This window comes from Bufo gargarizans, chromosome 3 (assembly GCF_014858855.1).
Source record: "Bufo gargarizans isolate SCDJY-AF-19 chromosome 3, ASM1485885v1, whole genome shotgun sequence".
Classification (NCBI taxonomy): Eukaryota; Metazoa; Chordata; class Amphibia; order Anura; family Bufonidae; genus Bufo; species Bufo gargarizans.
The window spans coordinates 425066743-425086674 of NC_058082.1; the positions used below are offsets into that span (position 1 = coordinate 425066743).

At 46.3% G+C, this 19932-nt stretch overlaps 2 protein-coding genes across 3 annotated transcripts in view; one reads left to right on the top strand and one right to left on the bottom strand.

Moving 5' to 3' along the window:
- The window catches only part of FAM72A (family with sequence similarity 72 member A), a 64787-nt gene extending 49617 nt beyond the window's left edge, over window positions 1-15170 (bottom strand). The window contains exon 1 of the mRNA XM_044286618.1: window positions 15114-15170. The gene's annotated coding sequence lies outside the window, so the exon portion shown is untranslated. The remainder of the gene's footprint in view (window positions 1-15113) is intronic.
- A 404-nt stretch (window positions 15171-15574) lies between these two features.
- The window catches only part of SRGAP2 (SLIT-ROBO Rho GTPase activating protein 2), a 125085-nt gene continuing 120727 nt past the window's right edge, over window positions 15575-19932 (top strand). The window contains exons 1-2 of one of the 2 annotated variants that reach the window (XM_044288450.1): window positions 15575-15701; window positions 17163-17351. In XM_044288450.1, the coding sequence (XP_044144385.1) occupies window positions 17285-17351 (67 nt within the window). In that variant the 5' untranslated portion in view covers window positions 15575-15701; window positions 17163-17284. Of the gene's footprint in view, window positions 15702-16577; window positions 17352-19932 lie in introns of those variants that run through there. The other variant, XM_044288451.1, reaches the window with a different exon arrangement.

Below are 19932 nucleotides of genomic sequence, written 5' to 3' on the forward strand. Positions count from 1 at the left end.
CTGATGCACCCTTACAGTAGAAACTCACAAAAGTAACCGATTTTGTAAACTAGATGTTAAGGTGATAGTTTTATTGGTACTATTTTGGGGTACATATGATTTTTAATCGCTCTATATTAAGTTTTTGGCACTGTTTTTATTTTTTACAATGTTTATCTGACAGGTTAAATCATGCGCTATTTTTATAGAGCAGGTTGTTACGTACGCAGTGATATCAAATATGTCTACTTTCCTTGTTTGTTTGTTTCAGTTTTACATAATAAAGCATTTTTGAAAAAAAAAATACTTTATTTCTGTCCCACTTTACTTTTGGGGGTCTGGTCCCCTCTGCAATGCATTACAATACATCTGTATTGTAATGCATTGCCTGTTAGTGTATTACACAGAGTAATACACTAACAGGTTGCCTAGGAGACCCAGCCTGAGTCTGGATCTCCTGGGCACCCGTAGAAGGCAGGCCCCAATGCCTTCTCACCCATCGGGTCCCCGCCACAGTAGCGCGGGGACCCGATGGGCCCCCTAACCCGCCGCAAATCCCTTCTATGCCGGCATAGAAGGGGTTAATCCGCCAGCATCGGCTTCTACAGCGATGCCAGTGGATACAGCAGGGGCCCGGCTATCAGGGACTGCCGGGCCCCTGCAGTGATCGGGCACACGCCGCTCCGGTGCCCGCCAGATCACCATGATGTAATAGTACCTCAAAATGCGGGAACGCACCTGCGCCAAAACGTACTATAACGTCATATGACAGGAAGGGGTTAAAGGGAACGTCATCAACTTTATGCTGCACAAACTGATGGCAGCATAAAGTAGAGACAGGTGAGATGATTTCAATGGTCTGTCATTTCTAAGTTAAAGAGGACCTTTCACTTGTAAAAACAATGTGAACTAAGTATGCTGACATGTAGAGCGGCGCCCGGGGATCTCACTGCACTTACTATTACCCCCGGGCACCGCTCCGTTCTCCCGTTATGCCCTCCGGTACCTTTGCTCTGTAAGTTATAGAAGGCGGTGTCTGCCCTTGTCCTGTGGGCGTCTCCTTCTCCTAGGCGTCTCCATCTCCTAGGAGGTTTTTTTTTCTCCCAGGCTGTGAGCTGTGCGCTGTGATTGGCCAGCCCTGCAGCCTAGGAGAAGGAGACGCCCACAGGACAAGGGCAGACACCGCCTACTAAAACTTACAGAGCAAAGGTACCGGAGGGCATAACGGGAGAACGGAGCGGCGGTAATAGTAAGTGCAGTGAGATCCCCGGGCGCCACTGTATATGTCAGGATGCTTAGGTCACAATGTTTTTCCAGGTGAAAGGTCCTCTTTAAAAGTAAGTGGTTGCCGAGAACCAACATCACAATCATGGCAGACTGGGTCTGGAAAAGAGTCACGGCCACCTGAGAAGAGTTCTGGTTATTCATGAATTCCTGCTCTCCTGAACACCTGCTGATGACTGACAGTCTTCTACCTAGTTTTCTCCCTTTCTCTCTAGGAGAGAACTGCCAATCAGCAGCAGATGGTGAGAGAGCAGGAGATGAATAACCAGGACTCTTCTCAGGTAGATTGGACTCTTTTCCAGGCCCGGGCTGCAATGATTGTGATGCTGGCTCTCAACAACCGCTTACTATTAGCTCATGAGTGACACACCGTTGACATCAGCATTTCTGTCACTATTTTATGTGGGCCTCAGTGAGATCAGCCTAAAGTTGATGACGGGTTCCCTTTAAGCACATCAGAGGAGGGCTGGTGCCTGCCAAGGACTTCCAAACAGGTGGAGACCACAAAGAAGCTGTTCAAGGATAGGCATTGCTTCAATGTACGAATCTACAATTTATGGAAGGTGGCACAGTAAAGAGTTACATCTGACAGGCCTCTACATCTACATTAGGCATGAAAAGGACAGGGCTTGACGGGCATGCATTTTTCCTTACCCACATGTGATTGCTTTGGAGATCTTGTGCAATGGCCAGGATACGGGTACGCTGACGCCACTTTAATGCAGTGGCTGAGTCAGGTGGATAATAGTCTGTATTTGTTCGTGACGCCAATTGCAGCGTGCGCAGGGTACTATCACAGGGCCCTTTCAAGGTGTTATAACGCACGTCCCCCAGATTAGGAATGCCAGAGTGGTGTAATGGCTTACAGTGTCTCTGTAGAGTAGTGGGAATTGTGTCACGTTGTCTCCTACCTGGGTACGGCTGGACTCCTGGCAATAAAGTTTAGTGTAGTGATAGTAGGAGTAATAGAGGAATTTTGCAGAAGAAATGATGTCCAGACCTTTAGATGAAGTTCAAACGTTTCTTTACTTGACATAACTTGTATCCAAACAGTATACTGCTTTGGTCTCTGGTCCCAGCAGGTTTTGGCAATTATTGGCAGGAACAAATATTTCTGCTTTAACCACCTCAGCTCCCCTAGCTTAAACCCCCTTAATGACCAGACCACTTTTTACAATTCTGCACTACACTACTTTCACGGTTTATTGCTCGGTCATACAACTTACCACCCAAATAAATTTTACCTCCTTTTCTTCTCACTAATAGAGCTTTCATTTGGTGGTATTTCATTGCTGCTGACATTTTTACTTTTTTTATATTAATCGAAATTGACCGAAATTTTTCATTTTCTGTTGTAAAATGTTTCAAATAAAACTAAATTTCTATATATATTTTTCTCTAAATTTATTGTTCTACATGTCTTTGATAAAAAAAAAAAATGCAATAAGTGTATATTTATTGGTTTGGGTAAAAGTTACCAAACTATGGTACAAAAATGTGAATTTTCGCATTTTGAAGCAGCTCTGACTTTCTGAACACCTGTCATGTTTCCTGAGGTTCTACAATGCCTAGACAGTAGAAACACCCCACAAATGACCCCATTTCGGAAAGTAGACGCCGTAAGGTATTCGCTGATGGGCATAGTGAGTTCATGGAAGTTTTTATTTTTTGTCACAAGTTAGCGGAAAATGATTATATATATTTTTTTTTTTTACAAAGTCTCATATTCCTCTAACTTATGACAAAAAATAAAATTTTACATGAACTCACCATACCCCTCACGGAATACCTTAGGGTGTCTTCTTTCCAAAATGGGGTCACATGTGGAGTATTTATACTGCCCTTGCATTTTAGGGGCCCTAAACCGTGAGAAGTAGTTTGGAATCCAAATGCGTAAAAATGCCCTGTAAAATCCTGAAAGTACTTATTGGAATTTGGGCCCCTTTGCGCACCTAGGCTGCAAAAAGTGTCACACATGTGGTATCGCCGTACTCAGGAGAAGTAGGGCAATGTGTTTTGGGGTGTATTTTTACATATACCCATGCTGGGTGAGAGAAATATCTCTCTAAAAGACAACTTTTCCCATTTTTTTTATACAAAGTTGTCATTTGACTGAGATATTTCTCTCACCCAGCATGGGTATATGTAAAAATACACCCCAAAACACATTGCCCTACTTCTCCTGAGTACGGCGATACCACATGTGTGACACTTTTTTGCAGCGTAGGTGCACAAAGGGGCCCAAATTCCAATGAATGAGTATCTTGAGGATTTCACAGGGCATTTTTTACGCATTTGGATTCCAAACTACTTCTCACGCTTTAGGGCCCCTAAAATGCAAGGGCAGTATAAATACCCTACATGTGACCCCATTTTGGAAAGAAGACACCCCAAGGTATTCTGTGAGGGGTATGGTGAGTTCATGTAAAATTTTATTTTTTATCACAAGTTAGTGGAATATGAGACTTTGTAAGAAAAAAAAAAACATTTTCCGCTAACTTGTGCAAAAAAATAATAATATTATAGGAACTCGCCATGCCCCTCACATAATACCTTGTGGTGTCTTCTTTCCAAAATGGGGTCACTTGTGGGGCATTTATACTGCCCTGGCATTTTAGGGGCCCTTAAGCGTGAGAAGTAGTTTGGAATCCAAATGCGTAAAAAATGCCCTGTGAAATCCTAAAAGTACTCATTGGAATTTGGGCCCCTTTGTGCACCTAGGCTGCAAAAAAGTGTCACACATGTGGTATCGCCGTACTCAGGAGAAATAGGGCAATGTGTTTTGGGGTGTATTTTTACATATACCCATGCTGGGTGAGAGAAATATCTCTGTCAAATGACAACTTTGTATAAAAAAAATGGGAAAAGTTGTCTTTTAGAGAGATATTTATCTCATCTAGCATGGGAATATGTAAAAAGACAACCCAAAACATATTGCCCTACTCCTCCTGAGTACGGCGATACCACATGTGTGACACTTTTTTGCAGCCTAGGTGCACAAAGGGGCCCAAATTCCAATGAGTACCTTTTAGGAGGGCATTTTTAGACATTTGGATTCCAGACCTCTTCTCACGCTTTAGGGCCCCCAAAATGCCAGGGCAGTATAAATACCCCATATATGACCCCATTTTGGAAAGAAGACACCCCAAGGTATTCTGTGAGGGGCATTGCGAGTTCATAGAAGATTTTTTTTTTTTTGGCACAAGTTAGCGGAAATTGATTTTTTCTTTTTTTTTTCTCACAAAGTCTTCCTTTCTGCTAACTTGGGACAAAAGGTTCAATCTTTCATGGACTCAATATGCCCCTCAGCGAATACCTTGGGGTGTCTTCTTTCCAAAATGGGGTCATTTGTGGGGTGTTTGTACTGCCCTGGCATTTGAGGGTCTCCACAATCATTACATGTGTGGCCAGCATTAGGAGTTTCTGCTATTCTCCTTATATTGAGCATATGGGTAATGAGATTTTTTTTTTCCGTTCAGCCTCTGGGCTGAAAGAAAAAACTGAACGGTACAGATTTCTTCATTCGCATCGATCAATGTTGATGAAAAAATCTCTGCCAAAAAATGTGCAAAAAAAAAGAAACGAGGGGAAAAAAGAAACATAGGAGCTCCGCCCAACATCCAAACCCACTCAGCCCGTATGCCCTGGCAAACCCGATTTCTCTATTCACATCAATCGATGTGGATGAATAAATCATTGCCGGATTTATTATTATTTATTTTTATATACAAAGTGTTTGCCAAAGCATATGAACACCGCCCCTCAGCTCATAAGCCTCGGCAAACGTATCTTTTTTACTGCAGAGGAGAAATCTCGTCTTGCAGCGCCGCATGCACCGACTTTTGTGTAATCTGACAGCAGCGCAATGTTTCTGTCAGAATGCACATCAGTGCTGCAGCTGGTCGATCGGTTGGTCCACCTAGAAGGTAAAAAAACTAAACAAAACAAAAACAAAAAAAACGGCCGCAACGCAATAAATTTATTAACATTAACTTTATATAACATTTGAAACAGAACATTAACTTTTATAAACTTTATTTAAATTTTGGAACATTAACTTTTTTGCTTACCTGTGTTTTTTTTTTTTTTTAACCTTTATAGGACAAACCTCTCCTTCCCCATGGGACAATGTGCAAAGCGCAAATCGCCCAGAGATGTGGCGAAGTACATTATGCACTTTGTCCCAGGTGAAAGGAGAGGTTTGCAGCAGCTCTGCCTAAGAGCCCTGTGTGCCTGTCCTGTGTAACGCAATCTCTATACTAAGTGTACCTGTGTGTGGTACTTCCGGAAACACTCCCCTAAGCATAGGGAAGGGTGGTCAGGGCAGTCAGGACAGAAATAGCGGGTGTCACGCCTTATTCCACTCCTGCTACAGACACAACATATTTTTCGGGGTGACGCTTGGGTTGAGGTACCAGCAACGACATTGGGGAAATGTCGCTCGTGTAGACGGCTCACTACACTGGTGGTTGGGGCCACGGAACCTCCTGGATACAGGAGGTTCTCGATGATCTCTTCCTGACATATGAGGAAGGATCGTGTTCTCCCATCCTTACTGTAGAGAACAAAACTATTGTACATTGCCAATTGAATTAGGTAAACAGACACCTTCTTATACCAGCGTCTGGTCCTGCAGGAAAGTAAATAAGGATAAGGAGCCAACATCTGGTCATTGAAGTCCACCCCTCCCATGAGCAAATTATAGTCGTGGACCAAGAGGGGCTTTTCAAGACTCCAGTTGCTCGTTCAATTTGTATTGTCGTGTCTGCGTGAATGGAGGAGAGCATGCAAACATCACGCTTGTCTCTCCATTTCACCGCGAGCAGTTCTTCGTTTCACAAGGCAGCCCTCTCCCCCCTTGCAAGACGGGTGGTAACGAGCCGTTGGGAGAAGCCCCGGCGACTAGGTCGCGCGGTGCCACAGCAGCCAATCTGTTATAGAAACAAATGCCTTAAGAGGGGCACACTTGTGTAGAAATTGTCCACATAAAGATGGTACCCCTTGCCAAATAACGGTGACACCAAGTCCCAGACTGTCTTCCCACTGCTCCCCAGGTAGTCAGGGCAACCGACCGGCTCCAGGGTCTGATCTTTACCCTCATAGACACAAAATTTGTGCGTATAGCTTGTGGCCCTTTCACAGAGCTTATACAATTTGACCCCATACCAGGTGCGCTTGCTTGGGATGTATTGTTTGAAGCCAAGGCGTCCGGTAAAATGTACAAGGGACTCGTCTATGCAGATGTTTCGCTCAGGGGTTTACCAAATTTGGTGTTAAAGTGGTCTATGAGGGGCCGAATTTTGTGGAGCCGGTCAAAAGCTGGGTGGCCTCTGGGACGAGAGGTGCTATTGTCACTAAAGTGCAGGAAACGCAGGATGGTCTCAAATCGTGTCCTGGACATGGCAGCAGAGAACATGGGCATGTGATGAATTGGGTTCGTGGATAGTGTTGAGCGAACTTGTGTTTTAAGTTCGGCGTCTAAAGTTTGAGTTCAGGTTATCGAAGTATCCCGTTATGGATTCTAAATTGCATTATGGTCCGTGGTAGCGGAATCGATAACGGGATACTTCGATAACCCAAACCCGAACTTTAGACGCCGAACTTAAAACACAAGTTCGCTCAACACTATTCGTGGACCAATATGACAGCAATTCATGCTTTTTTGTCAGGCCCATGTTGAGGAGAAGGCCCAGAAAAGTTTTAAATTCGGAAAGTTGGACGGGTTTCCACCGGAAAGACTGGGCATACAAGCTTCCCGGGTTGGCGGCTATAAATTGAGTGGCATACCGGTTTGTTTCTGCCACGACTAAGTCAAGGAGCTCTGCAGTAAAGAACAGCTCAAAAAAAACCAGTGCTGATCCGATCTGAGCTGTCTCAACCCGAATTCCAGACTGGGCGGTGAAAGGGGGAACTATTGGTGCAGCTGAAGATGGGGGCTGCCAATCAGGGTTTGCCAGCACCTCAGGGACTCTAGGGGCTCTACGGGCCTGTCTGTCCGGTGGCTGCGACGGGGGAACTACTGCACGTGCCACCGTACCAGCTTCAACTGCCCTTCTGGTGCTCGCCACTTCATCATGTTCTACAGCAGTGCTGGTACTAGGTCCAGGATGGGCTGCTGGTGTATTCCTCACCACGTAATCCGACAGCGCCAGCCCCACTCTGCTGCCCTTGAAGCGGATCCTGCGCAACCTGTGGTCTAGCAACACGGGGCCGGGTACGCCTGGTGGTATCAGGGACCTCAACCTCATCGTCCGAACTTTGAGTCAGACTGCCACTGCTTTCTACAGGTTCGTATTCTGACCCGCTGGATTCGTCAGATTAGGGTTCCCATTCCTCATCCGACTGGGTCAGAAGCCTGTAGGCTTCTTCAGAAGAATACCCCTTACTTGTCCATTTGGTCAACTAAATTTAGGGGGTATTCCCTGAGACTACCCAAGAAAAAAAGCAAGCCTGTCTTAAAACTGATTTTTTTATCACCGCAGAGCTTGTGTAGTGATTGCGCAGTGATAAAAAAATTAAAAATAAATTGTCACTGCGACGGGGCGGGCGTAGGTGAACGCATGTGTGGGCGACTGATCTGGCCTGATCGGGCAAACACTGCGCTTTGGGTGGAGGGAAAACTAAGGTGACACTAATACTATTTATAGATCTGACTGTGATCAGTTCTGATCACTTACAGATACTATAAAAGTACCAATGCTGATTAGCGATACGCTAATCGGCGAATCAGTGACTGCGGTGCGGTGGGCTGGGCACTAACCACCTACCAAAGGGGCCTAAACTAACCTAAAATCTAACCGTCAATACTGGTGAAAAAAAAAAAAGTGACAGTTTACACTGATCACTTTTTTCCCTTTCACTAGTGATTGACAGGGGTGATCAAGGGGTTAATTGGGGTGATGCGGGGTGATCTGGAGCTAAATGTGTAGTGTTTTGTGCACTTGCAGTGATCTGTGCTCCTCTGCTGGGACCAACCGACGAAAAGGACCAGCAGAGGAGCACAGAAGCGTAGCGGTTAAAGGGGTTCTGCAGTTTGTTTTAACTGATGATCTATCCTCTGGATAGATCATCAGCATCTGACCGGCGGGGGTCCGATACCCGGGACCCCCACCGATCAGCTGTTTGAGAAGGCAGTGGCGCTCCAGCAGCGCCGCGGCCTTCTCGCTGTTTACCGCTGGCCCAGTGACGTCACGACTAGTATCAACTGGCCTGGGCGAGGCTAAGGTCCATTCAAGTGAACGGAGCTTAGCCCCGGCCAGGCAATTGATACTAGTCGTGACGTCACTGGGCCTGCGGTAAGCGATGAGAAGGCCGCGGCGCTGCTGGAGCGCCGCTGCCTTCTCAAACAGCTGATCGGTGGGGGTCCCGGGTATCGGATCAGATGCTGATGATTTATCCAGAAGATAGATCATCAGTTAAAACAAACTGTAGAACCCCTTTAAATTTGGAGCCTGCAGGATAAGTTGTCTGCTTGCTCTGTAATTGTGACAGGAATTCATCTTCTGCACTTTTCTGTAACTTCTGCTGTATGGGGACATACTAGCTGAGGGGGAATGGCTTCTTCTAGGTCTCTGGACTTATCACTCAGATGGTTTCTCAGGGGATGCTTTCCGTGGTTTCTGCTTCTTTTCATCCAGCTGAGTATTAAGGTGCTCAGACTGGGTATTTGACCAAGTCTCAGCCGAGACGAGGTCTTTGCTGTCTTCCCTATGCAGTGGAACTCCTCACACACACCTTACCCCTAGCAGGGGGTGGGCTACACTGACCTCTAACTTCTTTCTCCATCCATGCTGCAGGATGTGGGAACAGCCCACTTTGCTCACAGAGGGGGAGCTAAGCTGGAATAATCCATTCCAGCTCAGATTCACTAAACTGGGACTACTTGCCAATGTGTTGCTGCCACCTACTGGTAACCAGGCAAATTACATGAACAATGGTATTTAACATAGATTTATATGCAAAATATTTAGGATAGGTCATCAAAATCAGATCGGTGGGGGCCCCGATACCCTTGCCGATCAGCTGTACGGGGAGATGGCACACGCAGTGTGCACGTGCCGTCTCCCTTCTCCCTTCCTGCTGCTGAGGATAAGTCATCAATATTAAAAAGCCTGGAAAATCCTTTTAAAGGGACACTGACAGGCCAAATAACCATAATTAGCTATATATATATATGCATGCACAGGTCTTCTAATGTGCATTAAAAACATATACAGTCATGTGAAAAAATTAGGACACCCTTTGAAAGCATGTGGTTTTTTGTAACATTTTTAATAAAAGGTTATTTCATCTCCGTTTCAACAATACAGAGAGATTAAAGTAATCCAACTAAACAAAGAAAACTGAAGAAAAGTCTTTTCAAGATCTTCTGTAAATGTCATTCTACAAAAATGCCTATTCTAACTGAGGAAAAAGATAGGACACCCTTGCCCCTAATAGCGAGTGTTACCTCCTTTGGCTGAAATAACTGCAGTGAGACGGTTCTTGTAGCCATCTACCAGTCTTCGACATCGGTCTGAGGAAATTTTAACCCACTCCTCAATGCAGAACTTTTTCAGCTGTGAGATGTTTGAGGGGTTTCTTGCACGTACAGCCCTTTTCAAGTCACCCCACAGCATCTCAATGGGATTCAAATCTGGACTTTGACTTGGCCATTCCAGGACTCTCCATTTCTTCTTTTTCAGCCAATCTTTGGTTGATTTACTAGTATGTTTTGGGTCATTGTCATGTTGCATGGTCCAGTTCCGCTTCAGCTTTAATTTTCTAACTGATGGTCTCACATGTTCTTCAAGCACCTTCTGATACACAGTAGAATTCATCGTGGATTCTATGATGGTGAGCTGACCAGGTCCTGCTGCAGCAAAGCAGCCCCAAACCATGACACTTCCACCTCCATGCTTCACAGTTGGTATGAGGTTCTTTTCTTGGAATGCTGTGTTTGGTTTACGCCAAACATGTCCTCTGCTGTTGTGTCCAAATAATTCAATTTTGGACTCATCTGTCCAAAGAACATTATTCCAGAAGTCCTGGTCTTTGTCAACTTTGTCTCTGGCAAATGTCAGTCTGGCCTCGATGTTTCTCTTGGAAAGCAAAGGTTTCCTCCTTGCACACCTCCCATGCAAGTTAAACTTGTACAGTCTCTTTCTGATTGTAGAGGCATGTACTTCTACATCAACAGTAGCCAGAGCCTGCTGTAGTTCTCGAGATGACACTTTAGGGTTTTTGGAGACCTCTTTTAGCATCTTGCGGTCTGCTCTTGGGGTGAACTTGCTGGGGCGACCAGTCCTGGGCATGTTGGCAGTTGTTTTGAAAGCCCTCCACTTGTAGACTATCTTCCGGACAGTGGAATGGCTGATTTCAAAATCTTTTGAGATCTTTTTAAATCCCTTCCCAGACTCATAGGCTGCTACAATCTTTTTTCTGAAGTCCTCTGACAGCTCTTTTGCTCTCACCATGGTGCTCACTCTCACTTCAACAGTCAGGAGCACACCAAACTAAATGTCTGAGGTTTAAATAGGGCAAGCCTCATTCAACATGCAGAGTAACGATCTACTAATTATGTGCACCTGGTGTGATATACCTGTGTGAGATCTGAGCCAATTTAAGAGGGAATACATGTGAGGGTGTCCTATCTTTTTCCTCAGTTAGAATAGGCATTTTTGTAGAATGACATTTACAGAAGATCTTGAAAAGACTTTTCTTCAGTTTTCTTTGTTTAGTTGGATTACTTTAATCTCTCTGTATTGTTGAAACGGAGATGAAATAACCTTTTATTAAAAATGTTACAAAAAACCACATGCTTTCAAAGGGTGTCCTAATTTTTTCACATGACTGTAAGTATAAGCCCTGTCCACATTATGAATACAGTAAACTCATGTTTTATAACCTGAAGTAATCGCTTTTCTTTCTGCCCATGGGGCGGGGTTTCAGCTCCACTTGCGCCCAGCCAGCAGCGCCCCAACCGCCGTTTTGAAGCGCCGCCGAGCTCATCAATATTCACTTCGCTGGGCGGCTTCTGCTGTCCCCGACCTTCCGAGATCCGGCGCATGCCCAATAGAAAGCTATGGGTGCCGGGCGCATGCGCAGAAGCTGAAAGTGAGTCTGATGCCCATAGCTTTCTACTGGGCATGCGCTGAAACCCTGTCCCTTGGGCAGAAAGAAAAGCGATTACTTCAGGTTATAAAACATGAGTTTACTGTATTCATAATGTGGACAGGGGTTAATATGTTTTTAATGCACATTAGAAGACCTGTGCATGCATATATATATATATATAGCTAATTATGGTTATTGGGCCTGTCAGTGTCCCTTTAAAACTCTGGCCAGCAACAATGGAGGTACCCATTATTTTCAATGGGTCTGTGGTCCACATTTTGCGGACATACGGCTTTTTGCATCCTTACTCCTGTTACACAAAAAGATAGAACATGTCCTGTACTTGCCCTTAAATGAGGACCACGGACCAACTGAAGTCAATGGGTTCGCAAAAAAATTGGATGCAACGTAGTTAGCATACGTATTTTGTGGATCATCGATTTGTGGACTGCAAAATGGATACGGACGTGTGCATGGGGCCTTATGTAAAAGTCACTGTTGAATGTGATTACTATTAGGTTGGTTCTACATCGCCATCTTGTCCATGACACCTGTTGTGCGACCAACAATTGCTGTGCAGTCATTGAACAACCACGACCTCAACATAGCAAAAAAATCCATCAGTACTGGATTCTTCTAGATTCTGGGGTGGCAGTAACTTGTGAGTCACGCTACGACCCCGTTCAGCTCAGTGGCTGCACAGTGATGGTTGGTTGAGGCCTAGGTCCCTGTGTAGCCCCAGCCCTAGTCCCTGTGGGTGGAAAGAGGTCACAAGCAATCAGAAGATAAAACTTACAAGTCTTCACATTACTCTTATGTGAATCTATCAGATTTATGTACTAATAACTAGTCCCCAAGTAGCTCTACACAAAGGCAGAGTGAGCGACCACTTCCTATACTAAAGGAAACCTCCCTCCTCCAAAACAGGAAAGTGACAGCTGACAATAGCACAGCAGGTGTCCTCCGCTGCCATGTACGGTGACTGCTTCATTTCCTGGTCAATGGTATGGTGCACACTAAATACTGACGCATCAAAGGAGAACCCAAGATACTGACAGGCCCCTCCAATATTTCTTTAGCTGTCAATCTTTCACTTTCTACCCTTTCTATGACTCATCCAACAAAGGGGTATGACTTAGTAAAAAAAGGTGTGGCTTTGTGGGAGAGAGGCATGGCTTAAAGGGGTTGTTTACCCCTGGGGACCTTTTCTACAGACCTCCCAGCATGGCGGGACCTGCAGCGGTAATCATATTTACCTGCTCCCTGACCGCTCTGCAGGTCCTGGGTCTCATGACACGTGACGCCACTGCACGGACATGCAGTGTTCGCGGGGCAGCGATAGAGCCACAAATCAGGTAAGTATGATTACCACCACGGGTCAGGTCACGCTGGGGGTAGGTGTCTGTAGAAAAGGTCCCCAGATGTGGAACAGTGCCTAGGTAAACTACACAGTCTATAGGTGCGCCAGATTTATCAACCTGCATCAGTCACTGTGATAAATCTGGCGCACTTTATAAATTCATAGTGGGGGTAATTGATCAAACCTGGTGTAAAATAGAACTGGCTTCGTTGCCCATAGCAACCAATCAGATTCCTCCTTTCACTTTCCAAAGGAACGCTGAAAAATGAAAGGTGGATTCTGACTGGTTGTCATGGGCAACTAAGCCAGTTTTCCTTTGCACCAGTTTTGATACATTCCACTACAAAGCTGAACCCGGACATACTCTTATTTTCACCCTGGCAGCCCCCCTGAGCCTGGCATCGGAGCATCTCATGCTCCGATGCGCTCCCTTGCCCTGCGCTACATCGCAGAAGCTTCCGCCCGGCCGTGTGTTCGGTGACGTCACTGGCTCTGATGGGCGGGCTTTAGCGCTGCCCTAGCCGTTTTACTGGCTAGGGCAGCGCTAAATCCCACCCATCAGTGCCGGTTGCATCACCGAGCTTCCTGACGGCCCCATGGAGAGCCCCGGTACATCACCGGATCTCCACAAAATGCCCTTGTCCTGCGCGATTTAGCGCAGGGCAAAGGAGAACATTAGAGCATGAACTGCTCAGGGGGCTGCCGGGGTGAAAATAGGGATATGTCCGGGTTCCGCTCTGAACCCGGACAACCCCTTTAAGGCTACTTTCACACCTGCGTTCAGGTGTCCGCTCGTGAGCTCCGTTTGAAGGGGCTCACAAGCGGCTCTGAACGCAGCCGTCTGGCCCTAATGCATTCTCAGTGGAGGCGGATCCGCTGAGAATGCATCCGTCTGCCAGCGCTCAGCCTCCGCTCCGCTCAGTGAGCGGAAACCTGAACGCTGCAAGCAGCGTTCGGGTGTCCGCCTGGCCGTGCGGAGGCGAACGGATCCGTTCCGACTTACAATGTAAGTCAATGGGGACGGATCCGCTTGAAGATGACACCATATGGCTCAATCTTCAAGCGGATCCGTCCCCCATTGACTTTCAATGTAAAGTCTGAACGGATCCGCTCAGGCTACTTTCACACTTAGAAAATTTTTCTAAGTTATAATGCAGACGGATCCGTTCTGAACGGAGCCACCGTCTGCATTAATATGATCGGATCCGTTCAGAACGGATCCGATCGAACGCTAGTGTGAAAGTAGCCTAACTTTAGACAAAATTAGTAAACGTGGGCTAGTGTTTCTTAAAAGGTACTACTGATTTCCTTGCCTTACCGCACATGCCCAGGACATTGCCTCTTTAAAGAGGACCTTCCACCACTCCGGACATACCTGTTTTAATAGCTACATGCTTTTCCCATGTAATAACAATTCTGGAGCATCAATTTTTGTTGTGCCATTCCTTTATTATTCCTACTAGAAGTTATAGACCTCCCCTTCAGTAAGGGTACAGAGGGGAGGTCACAAGTTGGGGGGGTGCACCTGCACAGACTGACAATGGCAGCACTGATTGGATAGAGTGAGTCTGTGCAGGTACACGCCCCCAACTGGTTACCTCCCCTCTGTACCCTTACTGCAGACTGCTAGCAACTCATTCATAACTTCTAGTAGGAATAATAGAGGAATGGCACAACATAGAGCCATAAGAGTAGATGCTCTGTAATTATTACAGCTATTAAAACAGAAATGTCAGGAGCGGTGACAAGTCCTCTTTAAACTTCTGCTCTTTTTGAGCTCACAGACATGTGGGCGGTCCTACTCAGTGATTGACAGCTATTTCTGTAAGCGCAGTCCTACAGGGAGGGCTGTCAATCACCAAAAGGCCCGCCCACTGGACTCCCAAGTCTAGAAAGTAGAGAGAAGTTGCTGAATCTTTCCCCAGAAAACTATACATCCACCTGCTCTATAACATGCTGCGCACAGACAGCACACCATGCTCATGGAGAAGCCATAGATCACTGTTATTTAATGGCGCTTTCCCCTCCCAGACTGTTGTGACACATTAAAAGGGTCTGAGATAGCGGTCACAGGCGGCCAAGACCCAGCCCAGCAATGACTGGGGACCCCTGACTGTTACAACCTATCTCTAGTATGCGCCATGAATGGCAGATACATAGAAGAATAGTAATAATAGAGCCATGGCCATCTGAGGTCACTCTTATCAATGGCCGCACAAATGACAAACCTGCACCCTATTGACACCAAGTCATTATTGTTAGTTTTGGTCGTTTTATACAAATAATCGTTACGACACAATCGATCGATCTAGTCCTGATGACGTCACTGCTAGTTCCGCTATTCCAGGATGCGCTGGGTTCTAGCACAGTCCATGACTGCAAAGAGTTAATGTACCTTGATTGAGGCCACTGCCCAGGCTTGCCCTCCGACTGGCCTCTCCGCAGTTTGAATCTCCCGCCCGTGTCTCCGCCCACCCACTGGCCCCTACTCCCCTCCTCGCATAACCTTTCAATCAACCACATCCTCGTTACCAATCCCACCCCCTCCCTGGCTTAGGCAACCACATAAACCACGCCCGCCATTGTAGGCCTCGACTTGTGATTGGTTTATACAGTTGACAGTCAAAACAGACGGCACCCGCCCCTTTCTCTGGGAGCGACACACCTTTTTTTTTTTTTTCAATGACGCTTTGCCACGCCCATTCGGTTGGAAGCGCTCAGCGATTGGTTGCAGCGCACGCTTTCTGGGAACGCCTCCCTGGCACGTTCCATTGGCTTTACCGGCTGTCCGTCTGCACCTTGGCGCGTTTCTATTTGTCCAGAGGGCTGGAGTGGGCGTGGCTTGAGGATTCCATTGGGAATTGCAGTTGCAGGAGGAGATCCCAGCTTGCCTGCTCTTTTCAGGGACTGAACGGGATGCGAGTGAGGATGAAGATCTTGCATTTTGGATTTAGAAAAAATCTGCATTAACGACAGTCCAGAGGTAAACAGGAGGGATCGGAGCGATGATTAGAGTTTACTTCACTGGAGACAAAGGGAATGTGGGGGTTTATTGGGGTGTGTCAGGGTCCCTTGTGTGCAGAGCATCACATCATGTGTGGGAATGCATGCAGGGGGGGTTGGGGGGTTCCCAGGGGAGAGAATAGTAGGGCAGGCATGGCTGGCCCTGCTGATCCTGACCCCCCATGCTTCCACCTATGGTCAGTGATGAAGGAGAACAATAGATCACTGATTGCCCTGATCTGGGTCACATATCTGGCAGAGGGATTGCACAGATTGCAGCAGGAGCATGTGAGCAGCAGTCCTCCACTTGCCTTACTATGTGGACCCCTAAAATATTAACCCCTTCTAGACGTCTCTGCTGGCCATAGACTAAGAAGGACAGCTACCGTCAGAAAAAAAAGGATTGGTCCTTATTCCCAATGTGGAAGGATTGTCACTGAGCCCTGGTGACATAGGCATATGGCGGTCCTCGATCGGCCGTCAAGTGTGCGCAAAATTGTGTCCTGAGATGAACATCGCTACATCTAAGGGCGGCGCTACAGTGGCGTATTTACACACTTAACTAATTGGTTGAGCAGGGACAAATAGTCTTTGTAACAAATCCTAAAATCCAATTTCCTGTGCCATTATCTGGTCCCTGTGATGTGTAAAAGGACGGCGGCTTTCTTCCTTCCTGGCTGACCCTCTCCTCCCCTTTCCTCTTACTTTCTGCCAGCTCTTCTTTCGCTTTTTATTTTTATTTTATTTTTTTCCTCAAGTTTGTGATTTTTCTCTCTTTAATGCTATCCTTGGCTGGTAACGCCCGGCACGCCACACTATCCCCCCGGTCACAGAGCGGCAGATCTCCCCTTCCTGCCGAGATGAGCCAGATAAGACAAAAATAGGAATCTGTGTTTTATGTATTGTTCTCTGTGAGACCAAGGCGCGCGCCGCTCGCATCTTGTATATGCTGTGCGACCGTCTTCAGGCTCCATATACGTTTATTCATCCTCCAGCAATGGCAGTAGTGCAGCCTGGCCCGTGTGATACATTGTATATCACCTTGGACACATTTCTTGTATCAAATATCTCATTTACCCTTCCCCAAATTCCGCGGGTGTTCGTCCTGCCCCCTATATGTCAGTGTTTCCTATAGACCTCTAGAGCCGTGTTCCAAAATTCACTTTTACTGCTCTTTTTAATCTATTGCCCTGTTGCATTTCCACCCCCTCCTCCTGACTCCCTGTCTGTATGAGATCATTGGTGGAGGTGAAGGGAACCGTGCAGTTGATTTGGGGAAGGACTTAACACTCGGTGCTCTTAACGTCTGCAATCAGGAGAGGACTGCAGGAGCCGGGGCTGCTGCTTGGGATTTGGTGCAGGGAATAAGGCCAAGGCTGCAGCATCGAACATTTGGTTGCATGTTGTCTGGAGGACCCAGCGCTCCCCTTGTCCCTTTCAGATCCAGCCTCTCCGGTCCTGTCGCCTCCCCATGGACTGACAGACCTAAGCGAAACCACATCGACTGGAACCTGCGAGATCTGTTCTTCGAAGCCCGGATCGTAGCGGCAGAGGCAAGGCAAGATGACATCGCCAGCAAAATTCAAGAAGGATAAAGAGATCATTGCTGAATATGACACCCAAGTCAAAGGTAAGGCATTGAGCGTGTGCGCCGCGCTGGAGGTTTATGGGGTGGATCTGGAATCTGGTGTGTTTTTGATTTAAAGAGCAGTGTAGGATGGGGAATAGTTAGATATTTGGGAGGGCTGGGCTGTGGTATGTTTAGTCAGCAGGGCCCCGAATGATTCAAGACGTTTTTTAGGCAGTAACTCATTTTCAGGCGCTGTTAACCCCCTTCCCCGATGCAAGGGTTAACACTGAGATGATCTGTTTTGCAATCCGTTGGGGACCGGCGCTGACGGCGTTCTGCATAATACAGCCGTGTGACAGGAAGTTAACCCCTTGTCCCCCAAGGCTAGAAATCTGCTGGTGCTAGGGATTTCACGGGGGTTTTCTTGGTTTCAACAAAGGTTCTATCTTCAAACCCAATCAAGGACTCTAGGGTCGTAGTCGGACATTTATACATTTCATCGCCACCTTGAAGAAGAGCCAGTGGTCTAATGGATTGTGATTGGAGGCGATTTAAAGAAACGCCACCCTGAGCTAGTAATGCTTATCCATTGGACTGTATGAAGAGAAAATGCCTGATTGTTATTCTGATCTCACGTTTATTATGCTGCCCTTGTCGTATGTGCATAGATTGGGCACGCCAGGCCTACATGACTGCAGTACTATCTGTTTTACCGATCCAGATTGCTAGGATCATGTTCTGAGCTAACCATAGATGGCTTCTTCCATGGTGTACTCCTATAGACAGCCCCCACGAGGCTTGATGAGATCGGACTGGTCACTAAACATCAGGTCTTTGTCGCCCTATCTTCTACCGAAGATCGCTAAAATTCCCCAATCTGCCCTTTTCCTGGTCATAGAAATGGGAAGAGGCATTTTGTGGAGAGAATCCAATCTAATTTAGCGATCTTCATTTTGGTTTGATTCCTAGGCCTCATGCACACAACCGTCTCAATTTTTGCAGTCCGCAAATTAAGCATGCTGTCTGTATGCCATCTGCATTTTTTGTGGACCAATTGTTTTCAAAGGGTCTGTGGCCCACATTTTGCAGACGCGTTCTATTGTTTTGCGGAACCAGAGATATGGACGCGGAAAGCACACGGATGATCTGTGTGCCTTCTGCAACCGTATGTCCGTTCCAAAAGAAGAAATGTCCTATACTTGGCAGTACAATCTCATCCATTGAAGTCATTGGGGCCACAAAAAATGCAGATGCAAAATGGACCGCATCCATATTTTGCGGACCCATCATTGACAGACCGTAAAATGGTTATGGTCGTGTGCAGTTGTTCCTTGTATTCGTTAACAGTATTTCGCTATGAGGTACGTTATTCTTTGTATAATGAAAATGTATGCAATTTTCCAATATACCTTCTGTAGGAATTCCTTGAGGTTTTCAACACCTCCGCTTGCTGTCATGTAGTAGGAACCTTCAGTATTCAATCAGAGACTTGTGTATGGCTCGATATAAGACACAGCTTTGATAACTCTCCTGTAACAAGCCATGCGACTGAAAATCGCTTCCATTCATCTGAAAGGGGTTGTTTTGGTCGAGAGAATCTGGATTTCTGCAAATGAATGGAACTGATTTTCATTTGCAGAAATTTTCTGCAATACAATCATGAAGGGATCCTAAAGGTGCCCATATGTCCTCAGTAGCTATCGGCTGAACACTTGTTTGGCCGGCAGCCATTTCTCCTGACTCGCCTATACACCTTTTGTGCTCTATTCGGCCGAGCATGCATCTATGTGATTTCATTGCCACCAGAGGTGTCTGATTCTTCTTTCCTCCTGACATCATCTGTCAGGGGAGGTTAGAAGGCCCCCACCATACACAGTAGATTAGTTGCTGGATTACTGCCGGATCCCATTATAGTTAATGGGGCTGGACGGCATTCTGGTTGCATTCCACAATGCCGGATCCTGCTGCTCCTGGCCGAAACAGCCTGCCGGATTTACAAATGCAAATGTGATTGCTTTTTTTTGTTCCACACTATTGTGTATGCTGACATGACCTTCATAGTGGTCACACATCAGATGACCATGGTGGCCGATATATGGCTGCAGCAAAGACCTACTACCATCAGTAGTTGCGTTCCCACATTAGCTAGTGATTGGACGCCGTGATCAGAATCCCGAAGAGATTTGTAACGGTGGGGGGTCTGAGTTGGAACCCCCACTGATGCTGGAACGAGCATTCTCCATAAACGCAAATCTCTTGCAGAACAGCCAGCAGGAATTATCCTAAATAATTGAGAAACAAAGCTGTTATCGCCTTGTCTCACGTTTTCTGTATTACGGGCCTGGCCTTTCACTTTAATTCTCTATTTTTTCTGAATAGTAAACCTTGTTACTAATACTGCTGACATGTAAGGATGCAGGCACGGTTGTCATGGACACAGATGGAGGCACCTTCTATTTTGTGTCCTGAGAGCTTTGGTGCTTGCATTGAGACTTTGAGCTCTAGTGAGGATTGCTGATATAAGCGTTCCTTATTCTCTGCCATCTTAAGAAGGGGAAATTGGGTTTACAATCCTAATGTAATGATCTGACCTTGTGTTTCTGGAACTTGTCTATAAATCGGGCCAAATTTATAGACTAGG